Raw genomic sequence first — 15,563 nt, forward strand, 5'->3', positions numbered from 1 at the left:
CTTTTACTAGCAATTGGTAACGTACGGGCAAACCAAATATGGGAAGCAGGTATTTCGTCCCAAAAAGGATGGCAAAAGCCCTCTAAGTCGGCAGATAGAAAGACGCGCGAGGATTGGATCAAGAGCAAGTACATGTGGAAAGGATTCCTTGAGTTTAACGATTCAGAAAAAGAGGAAGAACGGATTGAAAAGTTCAGTCAAGATCTATTTGAGGCTGCAGCCCGGGGAAATGTTATTGAAGCTGCGAGCGCGATTGCTCACGGTGGAAGCGTTGACTGGGCCAATCCGGCTTCAAATTTTAAAACTCCATTGCATGTATGTGCCCTCTGTAGACGACCAGAAAAAAGTTGTACTATGTGGAGCGCCATTGTATGCGCTGAGCTGTTGCTGCAGAATCGTGCAAAAATGAACACTCTTGATGCATTTGAACATGGAGTGTTGGATTGTGCTCTGATTGGAAATGCTGAAGTCGAAATGGTCGAGTATTTGACATCTAAAATTACTTAACTTCTTTTGCGTTAATGTAAGTTGCACAACAAAAGTGAAACTATTTCTACAAAAAGTATGTGTTAGTGCGACGGCACTGCGTTGGTGTGACTTCACAACTTGACTTGCCCAACCAATGCTGGCCATATTCGCCTCACTCAGCTTGTATGGTCTTACTTATCCTTTATAAATGTGTAAATGAGCCAGAAGATTGAGCAGCCTATGAAGTTTCCTTGCCAATAATGGCAAGGAGGAAGCATTGACGCATCTCGGTATCAAACAATGATTTGTGAGAGCATTGGAATTTCAATTGTGCTATTTGAAGTTGATCATTCGCATGCATTATCTCTATAATTTCAGTCGGAGGTGTCCCTTTTCAACCTTTATGTGTTTGATACAAATGCGAACTGTTGGCGAATGGTAGGGTGAGCTTTTCGCACGTCATCAAAAGAGTGTTCTATGGACTCCGAAGAAACAGAAAGTTCGCATTGGTGGCCACCCATAAAAAATAACTGTAAGGGTTGTTGCTGATCAGAGAGTTCTACATTTATTGGCTTGAAATGGTGTCCAGATACTATTCACAGTCATTTTGCTTTTTGAGTTCTAGCTAGAGCTAGCTTTGCTTAAATAATCAAAGGTTCGAACTGATCGGGTTGCTTCGTTTCGAATCCGGAAAAGGACAACATTTCTGAGTTTGGGACGATGTGAAAACACTAGTCGTCGAATATTTCTGGAGAATCTCCATTGCTTTCAGCAGCCAGAGCGAAGAAAAGCGTGAACAAAATATGAGACCCTGTTACTAAGCGTAAATTTAGATTTTCTCTTTGTCCTCTTACTTGCGTGCATACCATGGCAAACCTTGTTGAATCCATGAACAAAGCGATAGAATGCAACAACATTGGCGTCGATTTGCTTCGGGCGGGGAGACTTGACGAGGCTATCGAAACATTTAAAGGAGCGGCGGAAGTGATGTATCCAGTTTCCCGAGTTCTTCAACTTTCTCAAGCCTATGTCTTTCGACCAACACAACCCATCCAGGTGGACGTCCGGGAAAGTGAAATCCTGAAGAAGGCGAGATCTAGGCTTTCCAGCTTGTGTCAAAGTGCAGCGTCATCCTCAAAATTGGGATGCATTAACTGTTTCATCTATGTTGACCCTAAGAAGATTGAGCCAATGGTGTGCGATCCCGCTTCGTGCACGCTGGAGTCTGCCACTGTCGTATACAACATGGGGTTGACATACCATCTTCAAGGATCTGCAGCCTGCTTACAGAAAGCTTTGTGCCTCTTCGACATGGCTTTTGATTTGGTTAGCTCTGCAGATAGCTATGCCAGCTCATCTGAAATCGCAATGGCTGCGCTCAATAACGCGGGGGAAATACATCACGCGGTTGGGCACTACCAGCTTTCTCGTCAGTACTTGAATACATTATCAGCCTTTATTTTACGATTGCCGAATTCCGAATGCAAGAAGACGCGATGGGAGCGGCACCAGTTCCTTTTGAATGCTATGCTTCTGCAAGAACCACGGTTTGCCGGAGCTGCATAAGAACATCGATTTGTCCCATCGGAATACGATGCGAGTTCGATATCTACATAGTTCTGGTATGTACAGTTTTACATAAATTTTGATGGTTGCCTATCTTCAGTTTATCTTGTCTCTAAGGCCGTCAGGTTGGCTCTTCGATGAAAACGTATGGGGTAAGTTTGACAAGGATTTTGGATTCGTCAATGACGTTAAAGACCGCATCATTTTGAAAAATATCAGAATAGTAGAGGGAAGTGACGATGGCTGCAATCAAACAATGAGAGCATATGCGACGAACGCGTGGTTCTTCTTGAACTTTTTGCCGAGATATGTCAGACATGTGAATCATATTCCCAGGAAATGGGCCCTCTCAGTATTAGTAAACCTTTAAACGATATCCTTATTCATATTTATATTATAGTTCACACAAATGTGTGATTTTGCTGAAACTATGGCCGCTTTCTCAAACTTTTGTCTTGTCGGATATGTCAATAGAAGAATCAACATGCTCAGATTCACGCGTTAAGCCATTCCAATGCATCGTCAAAAAAGCAACTATAATGCCCGGACTAATTCAGCTGCGTTCTAATAACTGGCGAAGCCAACGTCGGATCAGCGCCAAGCTGTGGATTTGGTTGCCCCAAGCCTGTTCAGTAGTCTGGGATAGCCCACACAAAACATGCTAGAGCTACATTCTTTAGAAAGATACTGCCATGTTGTACGCTTCGTGATCAGAATGCCTCAAAGGCAATGAGGTGGAAAGTGTCGGCTGAGAGGCGTGTACGCTGGGGCTTTTCTACAGAATGACCGCATATACTTTGCACTTTGCCTCTTGCTTCGCTCTTCCAGGCTGTTTTAGCATCCCCAAAGATTATTTGCCGTACGGCAACGATCGTTTTCGAAGCTGCCGAAAGCTAAGGTAATCATTTCAATTGTGACTTGTTTTGTGGACGAAGCGTCGGCGGTGGCAAAAAGAGTGTTTCACGGTTAAACTATCTCTAGAAAAGCCGCAATGAAAACTCTTCCTCTCGTCTTGTCTGTACAGAGAAAACTGTGAAAACAGGAGGATATTCCTAGCATGCTCATCTCCTTCCAGTGCTCACATTCAACAGGTCTTTGCTCCATTCGTACACCAGAAACATGGTGCCTACCATGGGAACAACCTTGAGAATTTCTGGGGTTAAACCACGGTACAAAGAAGAAAATCCCTCGGCCGTTATTTGCCGCATAAACTGCTGCCTCGGTGACAAACGCTCCTCTGGGGGTATATGAAGGTTTTGGACTTGCATACGGCGACGTATGGTGTCCATGGGGAACGTCATAAGAGTCGCAAAAATACCACTAGCAGCGCCACACATTATTGTCAACAAAAAGCCTAGCTTAGGCTCTCCAGAATCAGCGTCAATTTTCCGTAGATTGTAAAATAGATCGTCATCCAGAGTGTACTCCTTTAAAGTACCGTAAACGGTATAGGAGACTCCGAAATTTGGAACGGCAACCAAAAGGGTTGGCCCAATACCTGAGTAAAACCCAGAAAGTCCTTCGGTGGTGGCAATCTTGCGAAAGGCGTCTAAAATTCCACGATAGTGTTCGCGGCCTTCGAGTTCGGTCGTCAAACGCGTCCTTACTAAGTCTAAGGGATAGCAAGCTAGACACGCAGTCGTTCCAGCTGCAGCACCCGCCAAAAACTTGTGTGCTGCTGGCGTATCTTCCAAAGGCTTGTATTTCTGACTTTCTTCCTCTTCGTCCTCTTCTGACAAATAGAGACGGGTAACACGTCTAACTAGCTGGTTCTGCGTTTCATATGGCTCCTCATCTCGCACTTTCATCCCCGACAAAACATCCAGGGTGCTCTCGTACATATAAAAATTGATGGCAGAGTAGGGGAAGCGATGAAGTACGGATGTCATGTTGCCTCTCCATAGTGAGAGAACTCCACCTCGTTCGATGATCTTGCGAATACCTCCCGATAGGCTCATGGCAAACTTCGGTCGATGTTGTTTGGTTGTCAGCATCGAGTGCACTTGGAAAAGGATCGTGAGACGGCTGAAAGGTGCAGTAATGGTCTTTGCCACAGAACCAGCGATACCTCCACAAAACAGTTGCCGAGCGGCTTCGCTGGTTCGACTTTCAGCGAACTCGGCCACTGCCTTCGCGGGTGAGATGGGATGATGCTTAACGGAAGACACGGATGAAGTGACTTCGTCATCTTCAGCCAATCTACGTCTGGGCATACTGGTCTATTCAGAGATTCGTTGTAATTGTTGGTGCGGTTTTGAAATGAGGCCAAGGCATACAAATACGACGACGACGGAGACCGGTAGCAGAATTTTTCGGCAGCAGCTGCACCAGCACTACAACTTGCCGTGCATCGGATCGCCCATATATTGGTAGTGATTGACTTTCACTTAACCGATTCAACGGAGGTCGGACGGACAAAACTACTGTGACAACGCTGTTTACATAAACTGTAACATCACAACATTGCAGTACCAATGTGAACATTCCTTTACACTCAGGCCTATACAAAGATGATAAAAGTAGCTATAGCAAAGGGTTTCCTTACCTAAACCTAGCAAATGCAGCAAGCAGGAAACAAAGACATGCTCGTAATCTACTTCTCGGTATAGATGAATGCAATGCTAAATATAAGAATTTGACCCAACGGGCTTGCTCCGTCCACTATTCCTATGCTTTGGTCAAGTCCCAAATTGGGTATAATGCATACATGTTTATGCACAAAAAGAAGATTCGGTGGCTCATGCATAGTATATATGCGTTAAGAGTAGCTTACAATCAAGTCCAGCGCTGCTGTAAATTTTGATCCCAATTGAGACCGTTTCGCTTTCGTCAATCTCATGAGACATCTTCTTGTCAACCAGCAACGGATACACAACCAAGTCACTGGTGAGAGCCACTCCCCACTCCATAAACTCTTCACGGGACTTTGTAAATTTTGAGATGACTGAGCCAATTTTCAGCGAAAAATCGAACTCAAAATCGCTCGGCAGATCCTCCAATCGAAGACGTCTCCCGTTGTGAAGGGCTACCGACCAATCAAATCGAGCAAGTATAATACCTTCTCGAATTTGAATGCGCATTTCCAACCAGCCGCTCTTTGCATGCCCAAGAATTCCAGCTTTGTAGTGATTGTAGTTGGCAAGTAGACAACGATTTCCAATAGCGCGATTACAGCGGGACTGAGACGAACCGTCGCAATAGCCAAGTGGAACATTGTACACTGTCCATTTACTGGTCGCAATCTGCATTTCACAATCAGGTATCAAATGTCTCGGGAATACATCATCGGTATCAGTGTCAACATCTGCAGAGTGTGAAGTTGTCAGGTCGTACTGGCTATTTATCCAGGCATCGTCATCATTGTCCTGATTGTCTCCACTGATGATGATGTCTTTATCTGATTCTGAGCTGAGTGAAGTAGCATTGGCAGCAATTGCTATCATATGAACATTTACCTGTTCTTCTGCTGTTTTCCATTGTAAGGGTACTACATCGACGCCACTATATAGCTCCTGCAAAAGCTCATGGTTGTCTCCCACTGAACTCGTGATTTGAGATCAAATGCTAGTATAAACTGGGTTGATACGCGGTGTCCATTCCAAGTACGCATGCAGCGCCATATGACACATCATCGGATCAACTGCGTTACACATCATCGGATCAACTGCGTTGAGGAATTCTTCGCAAGCCGGCACCTTTGCACTCTTCCCTGGTTTTTGTTCCAATGTCCAAACGCTTTCGCGAAGACTTTCGTACACATCTTGAACATGCCATTGCTTTTCGTCCAAAGGGGAGAGGCCCCTATCAGTTTCAGATTTCCATATCTTCAGCGCACTTTCCAAGCCGCGCAAAACTAGCATTGCAAGTTTTCTGCCCTCCAATTGATGCGTTTGCACACCCATATAATCTTGCTGAAATCCAACATTGGGTTCTTGCATGTCTTCCGGCACAAATCCCTTTCTTTCTATCCAGCATACAGATTTGTAGTGATTGCACAAGTGCTTCTCCAGTGCCTCTCGTACACAGTTCACATATTGACAAGTCGGATTTTGGGGCAAGCGTATGTGGCCATCCGAGATACGTGTTTTGCCGCAAATATTGACACCAGGTTGTATGTTCCCAACCCAGGCCTTCCCATTGGTATCAGTCATAAGTACCACTGGCTCAGGAGTCAGAATGATTGGCATGCGTTCGCCTGACAAAATTGCTTGCTTGTGCAGCAAGTCCATTTGGCCACAACTTTCCCTATGTGGACGTGCTGTGGTGTCGGAAATGTACCAGAAAATGTCCGCTTCGCCATACACGTTGGCTCCGCCCAAAGTTGAAACTGTCGTTGAGGCGTCCATTCCCATATTGCGTGAAATCAGGCGCACACCCAGCTTGCAAAAGACTGGTTCCATGATCCAATGAAACTGCATCACTTGAGACTGGAAAAAGTTGTTCCCGCGATAAGTACTGGCAGGTCCAACGCCAACAACATAGAAATTGTCATGCATTATTATTGCGTGCAGCAGTTTCCGGATCAGGCCCTGCCAAGCATTCTTGTTCAGGTAGGCAATTCCCGACAAACGCTCTTTGGTCTTTTCATCAACGGCAACTTCATTGATCACGCGGAAATGATCCACAATTAAGCCTAACGTGGCATCCCGACGTCTATGGTAGGACTCTAATTTGCTCTCGGCAATATTATTGTCGGAATAACCGTACTCGGCAAAAATTCCCAATTTGACGCGTTCTACCAAAGCTTGAGCCTGCTGGAGAAAAGACTGGACATATGTTTTGTTCTTTTGCCAAGCATTGGCAAGAAGATCTGCATTGGGAATATCATGGTAGTTGTAATGATGATATTTGGGTACAGCGAGACCTTCAAAATTGGGTGGTTCCCACTGGCCATACTGAGCCGTGAGTGCCTCCATCTGTGTTTGGAAGCGCTTTTGCTCATTTTCACGAGATAAATCATCCATGTTGGCGTACAATGGACTAGCAAAGGGGGACAGGACGGAGTCGTGCCAGTATTCGCCGTTGTGGTTGTTGATGTTTTCCGCAGTCAAGGAGTGAACGGCCTAACGTTGATATTGGATTTGGGAAGCTTGTCGTCATTGACGTCGCTATTGCCGTCTTGTTGAAATTGCCCTGGATTTCTACTGCCACCAAAGGTCCCTTGATGGGGAGGTTTCAAGTCCATGACCGCTTGCTCAGCCTGCTGTTCAATACGTTTATGAGCAGCAAAACGGTGGCCAACAAAACGGACAAAAGAATGAAATTCCGCAGGGAGAAAGTACTGCCTACACCGTGTCATACAAATCCAAGGAAAATACAGTCACCTTCTTGGTCAGTATTTGCAAAGGCGTTGTTCCGGGCAGCCGCCATTTGTTGGCGAAAGTGGAGGGGCGTTCGACCCAAAGACGAAAGATCAGCCGTTTCGCGAACCAAGGAATCCTGTTCCGTCTCAACTTCCATCGGACTAAACTTGCGCGATGTGTAATTTCCATGAACAAAGTCGTTGTCCTCCTCGTCAATAGCTCCGTGGTCCATGATGATGTCGAATGCCACGCTCAGGAGTGTTGGTATCGGTTCTGGCGGGTGATTTCACTCCGTTCAATCTGAAGTTTTTTCTGATTCTGGCAGCGTACATCAATCGTTGCGGTTCCTAAAGAACCAAGGGTACCATTTGTGTTCCTAACGAAGCGACAGTTTAGCACCACCAGCTCAGATTTCGCAAAGATGGACGGTATAATATGCTTCCAAGGTTGTGAGATTTGCAGAGGTGTTGTGCTAACGCAGGCATCCAATGTAGATTGTGACGTGAAAAGGAGAAAGGCAAGGTCATTTCCGGTGCTTGTCGGTTCGGTGAGTACCGTTATTTGTCGACTGCTGTGCTATTCCAGAAGATACAGAACCCGGGACGCACTTTCCCAGTTTAGACAGACAGACAGACAGACATGAGGGCGTTTCAGCTAAGAGATGTTCACTATGAATAGCAGTTGTCCAGATTGATTGTTTGAGTAACCTGGAGGTTGGAGGCACCTACCTCTATGTCACTGTCAGATACCACTGGTGTGGATAGCTGACTGCGACAACAGATCTCCAGAAATCCTTCACACGTTCCAACTAGAAAGAAATCTCGTCCATCAGCAACAGAAGCACTCTCCGCTTTACGTCTCGCAGTTTCAAAGCTTTTTGGGAATACATTATCGATGTTATGGTGCAAAGGTGGAATCTCGTGACGTATTTATTCGTGGCGGTTGCCGCTTTGAAGTCGGCGCACTGCTTCTCTCTAAACAGTCGGCGGCCCATCCGTCGAGGGTGGTCGACTACCGCGAATGTAGTCGCCCACAAAACCCTACAGTCCACCAGTAGTCCAATAAGTCCTCGGACGATTGTCAGTTCCTCACCATTAACTCTATTTGCTACCTCATCGAGCGGCATCGCTAGTGCTTCTGTTGATACCACCATCGTTGACGAAGTCTGCGATGTACTAGTGTTGGGTTCTGGCCCAGCGGCTCGGGCGATTGCGAGTTTGCTATCGGCTCCGCAGCAAGGAGCCATGAAGGTCATTCTGGCTGATCAAAACGTGGATAAGGTATGGCCCGCCAACTACGGTGTCTGGCAAGACGAATGGCAGTCCGTTGTGGACCGCTTCCAAGCCGCGGGTGTTCCGTTCGTGGGGGGCAACGTAGACAACGCCATCGATCGAGCCTGGAACGTGACGGACTGTTACTTTGGTGGATCGGTACGTAGTACGACAAGGTGGACGCTTGTGGAAATCAAAAGGAGTATCTAGCGAGCGCCGGGATCGGCGGACGCATTGTGAGTTTTTTATCTCATGCCTACCAAAATGGTTCTCTTGCGCGTTTCCGTTCGCACAGTTTGACATTCCAATGGAGGAACAAATGCGAGTCAATCGACCATACTACCGCGTCGATAAATATGCTTTGCGCGATTCGCTGACAGGAAACGAGTACAAGATTGTGAAAGCAAACCATATCAGCAAGGCAATTGGACCCAATTTGTACAGTCCGGCTGGGAGTCTAATGCACGACGAAGACGGAACCACCATCCAGTTGCGAACGAAAGACGACCAGTTTTTGACTGTACGTTCGAAACTGGTAGTGGACTGTACAGGGCACGAAACGAAATTGGTGCTTAGGGAAACCCGGCCGGAAAGCCAACCACCCGGCTTCCAGATTGCGTACGGATGCTTGGTAGATGTGGACGAAAGCAACAGTCCCGATTTGTCACGTTTTGGTCCCTACGACAAGGAAGCCATGACCTTGTTCGACTACCGAACTGATCACTTTTTGACTGAGGAGGAGAAAATCAAAGCCGATCGTGCGCCCACATTTATGTACGCAATGCCAATAAAGGATAACCAAGTCTTTTTCGAAGAAACATCACTCGTGGCGCGACCCGCCATGTCGTTCCAGGAATGCAAAGATCGTTGTTTCCGGCGCCTCGAATACCTTGGCATTAGGGTGACCAAGGTACACGAAGAAGAATTTTGTTACATTCCGATGGGCGGGGCCTTGCCTGCGAAGGACCAACGCGTGCTAGCAATTGGCGGCTCCGCTGCCATGGTGCATCCCAGTACCGGCTATCATATCTGCCGGTGTCTCATGGGAGCCACCGATATGGCAGCGGCTATTCAAAAGGAAATGTCATATTCTCCTGCGGCTCCTAATCTAGATCGCGTTGCAGCTTCGGCATATGACGCCCTGTGGTCACCTGAAAATATAATGCAGCGTAATTTTGCGGTATTCGGTGGGGAATTCTTGATGAAGCAGAATGTCGTTGGTTTGCGCGGTTTCTTTGACGGTTTTTTTCGCCTACCGACCGAGCTATGGGGTGGTTTCTTGGCCGGGTGGCCAGGCCTCCCCAATAACGACAAACACGAATCTTGGATCGCGAGATTGTGGTACGGCATGAATTTTATCGTACGAATTCCCCCTCTGGTCGCTGTGGACATGCTGGCGAGCATTGCGACGTACATGGTCACGGAAGGCGTTCCTTTGCCGCAATCTGTGACGCCGTTCTTTGGCAAGCCGGAATCGTACGAATACAAACGCAACGTGGACGGTGTCGGGGACGTGGCGGCCAAGAGTGAAGCTCGACGAATGCTTCTGGAATCGGAGGTGGAGAAAGACGTTCCGATTGCCTTTAGTTCCACCGAGGATGGTCGAATTCTGTCGGAAAGCAAAGCAGGGATCTTGAGTCAATCGGTGCCGCAATTCAAATCCGCCGAGGTTGTCGAAGCTAAAAGGAAGGCGATCACCGATGACTCTCGTTTGGACGAAACAATCGTGGAAGGTTTCCAGTAGGAAAATATGTGTATCGATCTACGACTAGAGATCTGTACTTTATGCCGGTGATAAAATAAGGTACCCAATGTTCGCGTACCAAGGCTAGTGTCAACATTAATTTTTCATATCCAGAAAACAAAAGAAGTGGCTTCCGCGAATGGCTCGATCCGAACGAGCACAAACTATATAAAAGTCACAGATGTTTATGAACGCGGCGACGCTTCCTTTTGCTACACATCCAAATAATCGGGTTGCATGGCGTGGGGCACGGCGTTGGAAGAATTCCGGGACGCTGGAAAGCGACCCGCCGAGAAGTTCTGCATCTCCGTTTCCACCGTTCGGATAAAGTTGGACCCTCCAGTCGAAGGAGAGAAGACGACGGTCAACCGTGGACAGGAAAAGGCACCGAAACAGCACGTTCGTTCCGGTTTTCCGGCCGATCGGGGCCACAGCCAAAACGGTGTACTCGGAACGGTAGTGACAATGGCGACGCCGTCCGTGGGGGTACTCAAAAATCCACGGTAGGGTTGGGACGCTACAAACACACTGCATGGCATAGAGGACGCGACTCTCCGGATGGAAACGACTTTATCGAAGGGTACGTCGACCTCAATGTTTCCAATCCAGAATCGAAGCGTTCCTTCGGCGGTGACATCGACAGATCGTACAAGATTATACCAGAACCAGGCTAGAATGACGAGATTGCCAATCGCGACGCCCACAACGGTTCCGTGCGCTCCAACGGGAACGGCCGCAATCATGAGTAGTACCAGGATAGATTCAACAATGATAAATTGTACCTTAAACCCTACAGTAATCAACGTGCAAGCAGCAGTTGGAAGAAGCGTTGTGAGAAAAGCCATGTTGGCAGTCGCTACTAACTGCAAAGCAGAACCAGGACGAACAATGATCGTACCGTAGGAAAACGGTGCGGATTCAAACGAATGCAAAGTACTCCCATCGTCCGTGACATAGGTCAAAGATTGTGATATAAGCAAAGGATCTTCGTCTACGAGCATTTCTGCTTTCTGCCGGACCACTCGGGGGTCGTTGGGGTCGGTTGGGACAGAGTTTTCGTCGCCGTTGCTGTGTTCGGCCATGGTCCTTCAACAGATGCGCAATGCGGTGCTTTCCTACAAAACCCGAAACACCGTAAGGGTACCGCTGATGAGGACAGACACATACGGATTGTCTGTCACACTGCTTTGGGGAATTGGGAGTTTATCAACAGAGAGATACTGTACGACAAAATTGTCGAGTTTCAATTTTCCGTTTGAAAATTCAAACCTCGAACGGTCAAATAGTTTTTGACCACGTCATTGAAAATAGATACTGGATACCCGGAGTAGATTGATCGGAAGGTCGGCGCGCTTTGCCACGAAATCAAAAGCGTTCCGTTGGCGCCGGACCGTTGGTGAACGCCGGCAGTGTCCGTATCTTCCAGTTCAAGCTCCTCTAGCTATGGCTACTAGGTTACAATAGTACGCTACGGCACACGGCACGTCGTTCGTGTCCTTCATCGGCTAGATCCAGCACAGCGCGCACACGGCGGTAGATGGGCCCCGCCGAGTAGTCAGACGCATGTCTCGACTTTTTGCTGGGACGGCCTGCCGTGCTGGTTCGTTCGTACCTGCATCACTCGCTCCGACTACGACGACGACGCTACCGCACATCCTCCTCGCGACCTCCTCTCCTCACACGAACGCAATTGTTCCAGCATTGTGTTACATAAATTGTCGTGATACTTTGTCTTCTCCTATAGTACGCTTGTAGAGGCTCATCACTATTTCATTCATCCATTCGTTCACTGTCATGAAGATTTCCAGTGTTGCTTGCCTTTTCATGGCGACATCGGCCTCCGCCTTTGTACCTTTCCACGCGCAACCGCGTGCGTTCGCCTCGGCTCCGGCGCGGCCACTCTTTGCGGAGGGTGAAACCGCTCCGCCGGCACCCGCAGCCGCCGCCCCGGCTGTCAACAAGGCCAAGGCGCCGGTATCGTCCAGTGCGCTGGTCCCCATCAAGGAAGAAACCGTCGAATTCACCGCAGGGATCCTGGGAGGTGCCGCTGGCTTCCTCGTTGGAGGACCCGTCGTTGGAGCCATCACCGCGGCAGCCGCTAACTACGCATCCAAGATGGATGGGGACGTTCCGGATATCGTCCAGGCTGTCTCCAAGACAGGAATCCAGATCTACAACTACTTTGCGACGCTCGACGAAAAGTACGAAATCCTTAAAAAGGCCCAAGATTCTCTCCAGGGGACCCTGGATAAACTCAAGGCTCAAGAAACCGTGGACAAGGAGGCTATTGCCAAAGTGGAAAAGGCTCTATCCAACACCAAGTCCAAAATCGAGGAAATCAACGACGAATACGATCTGGTTGGTGGAGGTCTAACGGCACTCGGAGTCGTTGGAGATTTAGTGGAAAAAACCATCAAGAAAGCCGGCGAATTGAATGAAGAGTACAAGCTCACCGATAAGGCTATGGCGTCCATTAACAGTGCAGTCACCAAGGCCAAGGAAGCATCCAAGAGTTCTTAGACAAGGACGAGTTCTAACTGACAGATTACCACCCTCCAACAAAACTTCCGTGGCGTTTTCTATAAGGCAATAGGGAGATATACAAGCAGCTATTTCGAGCAAAACCATGTTAGATATTTACTCTGATCATTCGTTCGAAATGTCTTCTCGTCAAAGCGTCTAGAGAAGTATAGTTTTTAGAATACACGTTGCACACGATCGGGCAACGGAGCAAGGCTCCCACCCCATGATTTTTGGAGTTCATATCCACCTTTTTATGAACAATCCTCGTTTTTGCGATCGGCACTTTCTGTTCGCGGTCGTTGCACTATCCACCTAACACTTAATCAGATCTCGACCATCGTTTTGCGGTTCCGACTCCGCAACGAGGTAGACGCGCGATTTCACGTAAATCATACAAATCGAGGGTGAAAACAGGCGAAGAATATGTACCCTTGCAGAACGGAGGAACTAGTGCGAGCCCCTGCGATAATTAACTTATACCAAACAGCTCAATTTCCTACCGAGCTTTTGCAGGATCTTCCAGCTTGGAAATTTCCAGACAATCGTAGGAAGTGTGGATGGCTTCGAACGATTGTGTACACTGTATCAAGATCTGGAGAGTGGATACTGCTCAACTGACACATATAGAGGCCTGTAGCTCGGTCGCGAACTTCAAGAGCCCGTGGACAAGCAGCAATGATACTACGGACAGTGTGCCACGAATGACCAGAAACAAGAGCATGCGCCAAAGGTAGACGTCCCTGTACGTCTTCACAGATTATAGACCGTGGACTCCACCTAAGCAATATATCTATGACCGAGTCCTTTTGTTTGGACTTCAACCCAGGTCGCAATGCAGACGTTGACCGGTAAATAAATGCCGAGTCGCCCATTTGTGGAGAAACTTCCTCAAAGGTAACACCATGTGATTCGATCTGAAGTCGGCCTTCGACAGCGTCGATCTCAGCTCGATAACCGTCTTCGTTCTCATTCCACTCGTCCGGCTCGTCCATTGCAGGCGTTTGTGTCGCCAAAAGGAGCGGTGTAAACCCTTTCTCGTTGCGGCGGAGGGCTTGATCCGGGAACATGCGGCATAAAAAAGTCAAAACTTGTCGTGGACACGCTGCTGTTACAGCCGCGGCGTGAACTATCCAATCTTGGAACCGGTCTGTTCGATAATCCTCCTCCAGTAGTGAAAACTCGGGCACAGTGTATCCATTTTCAACGTAGCTACAGCTCAAAAATAGCACGTGTAGATCCCAGTCGTCTCGAAAATTATCACTTTCGTCATCGAAGATCTCGTCTAGATCTTCTGCTTCCAAAAAAGTTCGAGGCAGGAGCGAAAATGGCGTGACGCCTCGTGGATTTGCGATAGATATTGACTCTGGTGCCGCTTGCACAAGGGCCTGCATGAGGTGACGAGTCGCTCCAGATCTTGCTGCAAAATGCAATGGACAATCGCCATATTTATCCTGGGCCAACGCCGCTTTGGGAGCGCAATCGATCAGGAGCATCTGTACATCCTCACTGGCACCGTCTGCCGCTAAATGAAGGGGTGTTTCTCCGTTGGCGTTAGCGGCTCCGATGGTTTCTGGATTACTGACTGCAATCATTGCTGAGATCACATGAAGAGGTGGGTACCGAACGCAAGCAGCATGAAAAGCATTCATACCATTAGCTGGTCCTTTTATGGCAATTTCTTCCGGGTGAGATTGTAGTCGTTCCATCACCGCAGACCACTCATCATCGTTGCTTTTCTCACTGATAAGGCGCATCAACCTGGAAGGCCACCGACGACTTAGATGGGGAAACTTGGTAGCGGTGTGCACAGTGTGGGGGACAGTGAGCGAAGAGTCGTCGTCGGTATACCTTTCTCGTCCTCGAATTGGTGTGATCAGTGCATCGGCTTCACCGAGCAATATTGGTATCGCATCCAGTTGAGGTACTTCAATTCTCCGTAAGGCGTTTGAGAGACTCTGAGGCACACCAAGTCCCGGAATTGATACAACAGATAAAGGACATGACGAGTTTGAGCTTGTGGTAGGCTCTTCATGGCTTGTGTTGTCCATTTCGTCGACTTGCCCATTCATGGTGGGAAACATAGTCTGGAGTATCTGATGCTCCTGATTCTCGATGTTGCGACCTTTCTTCCATTCCACTTACCAGCTAGAGATCACTAAACCCTTTTACTGTTAACTATAACTGTAAATTGGGGGAGAAACCTCATGCCAACTGTCTGAGTCAATACTCGCTTCTCGGAAGTTAGCGTTTCGAAGTTCCATTTAAATCCAATGTCCCAATACGATATAGACTTTGGGACATTATTTGCCTGTTGAGAGAAGCGAGTACACTTGCGACACGCATAAGACACATCTTTAGGTTTCCCTCTGTACTTCGATAGCTTTGGTTGACATGTAAACGACATTCGTATTTACGTATATGATAAAAACATCCAAGGTAATTGGTACTATTATTCACAGTCTACATGGATCATAAAACAGTGGCGTGAAGGCGATAACCGACTAATATCCTGCAAGTATAGTACAAGATCACTCTCATAGTTAACAGTAAAGCAGCCTCTTGTGTATTTACGAAGCAGAGCAAACACACCTTATACCATAATCTGCACGAGTAGACCAATCTTTATCGAGCGTGCACATGGTAGACACTTGACGTGGGGTTTTAGAACATTACTTTGATATAGTGGAC

General features: G+C 47.6%; 7 protein-coding genes across 7 annotated transcripts; 3 read left to right on the plus strand and 4 right to left on the minus strand.

Annotated features, from left to right (window-relative positions):
• Window positions 1-1,084: 1,084 nt before the first annotated feature.
• PHATRDRAFT_42608 (predicted protein) lies at window positions 1,085-2,034 on the plus strand (the record flags this gene model as incomplete). The annotated part of the gene is made up of 1 exon (XM_002176575.1): window positions 1,085-2,034. Exon 1 carries the CDS (start codon window positions 1,336-1,338, stop codon window positions 2,032-2,034), a length of 699 nt encoding a protein of 232 aa, XP_002176611.1. The 5' UTR covers window positions 1,085-1,335.
• Window positions 2,035-2,865: 831 nt separating this feature from the next.
• Window positions 2,866-4,275, minus strand: PHATRDRAFT_42609 (predicted protein). Its single transcript, XM_002177077.1, has one exon. It carries the CDS (start codon window positions 4,245-4,247, stop codon window positions 3,096-3,098), a length of 1,152 nt encoding a protein of 383 aa, XP_002177113.1. The 5' UTR covers window positions 4,248-4,275; the 3' UTR covers window positions 2,866-3,095.
• Window positions 4,276-4,772: 497 nt separating this feature from the next.
• PHATRDRAFT_31636 (predicted protein) lies at window positions 4,773-7,569 on the minus strand (the record flags this gene model as incomplete). Its single annotated transcript, XM_002177078.1, has 4 exons — window positions 4,773-5,572; window positions 5,621-6,950; window positions 7,103-7,315; window positions 7,336-7,569. The coding sequence occupies 4 exons, from the start codon at window positions 7,567-7,569 to the stop codon at window positions 4,773-4,775; spliced, it is 2,577 nt and encodes an 858-aa protein (XP_002177114.1).
• Window positions 7,570-8,236: 667 nt separating this feature from the next.
• LCYB (precursor of cyclase lycopene beta cyclase) lies at window positions 8,237-10,432 on the plus strand (the record flags this gene model as incomplete). The annotated part of the gene is made up of 2 exons (XM_002176576.1): window positions 8,237-8,767; window positions 8,904-10,432. 2 exons carry the CDS (start codon window positions 8,237-8,239, stop codon window positions 10,350-10,352), a joined length of 1,980 nt encoding a protein of 659 aa, XP_002176612.1. The 3' UTR covers window positions 10,353-10,432.
• On the minus strand, window positions 10,397-11,434 carry PHATRDRAFT_42611 (predicted protein; the record flags this gene model as incomplete). The annotated part of the gene is made up of 1 exon (XM_002177079.1): window positions 10,397-11,434. One exon carries the CDS (start codon window positions 11,432-11,434, stop codon window positions 10,565-10,567), a length of 870 nt encoding a protein of 289 aa, XP_002177115.1. The 3' UTR covers window positions 10,397-10,564.
• Window positions 11,435-12,039: 605 nt separating this feature from the next.
• PHATRDRAFT_42612 (predicted protein) lies at window positions 12,040-13,007 on the plus strand. Its single transcript, XM_002176577.1, has one exon. The coding sequence runs from the start codon at window positions 12,147-12,149 to the stop codon at window positions 12,870-12,872; it is 726 nt and encodes a 241-aa protein (XP_002176613.1). The 5' UTR covers window positions 12,040-12,146; the 3' UTR covers window positions 12,873-13,007.
• Window positions 13,008-13,363: 356 nt separating this feature from the next.
• PHATRDRAFT_42613 (predicted protein) lies at window positions 13,364-15,140 on the minus strand (the record flags this gene model as incomplete). The annotated part of the gene is made up of 1 exon (XM_002177080.1): window positions 13,364-15,140. Exon 1 carries the CDS (start codon window positions 14,954-14,956, stop codon window positions 13,364-13,366), a length of 1,593 nt encoding a protein of 530 aa, XP_002177116.1. The 5' UTR covers window positions 14,957-15,140.
• Window positions 15,141-15,563: the final 423 nt, after the last annotated feature.

Source organism: Phaeodactylum tricornutum, chromosome 1 (genome assembly GCF_000150955.2).
Source record: "Phaeodactylum tricornutum CCAP 1055/1 chromosome 1, whole genome shotgun sequence".
Lineage (NCBI taxonomy): Eukaryota > Bacillariophyta > Bacillariophyceae > Surirellales > Neidiaceae > Phaeodactylum > Phaeodactylum tricornutum.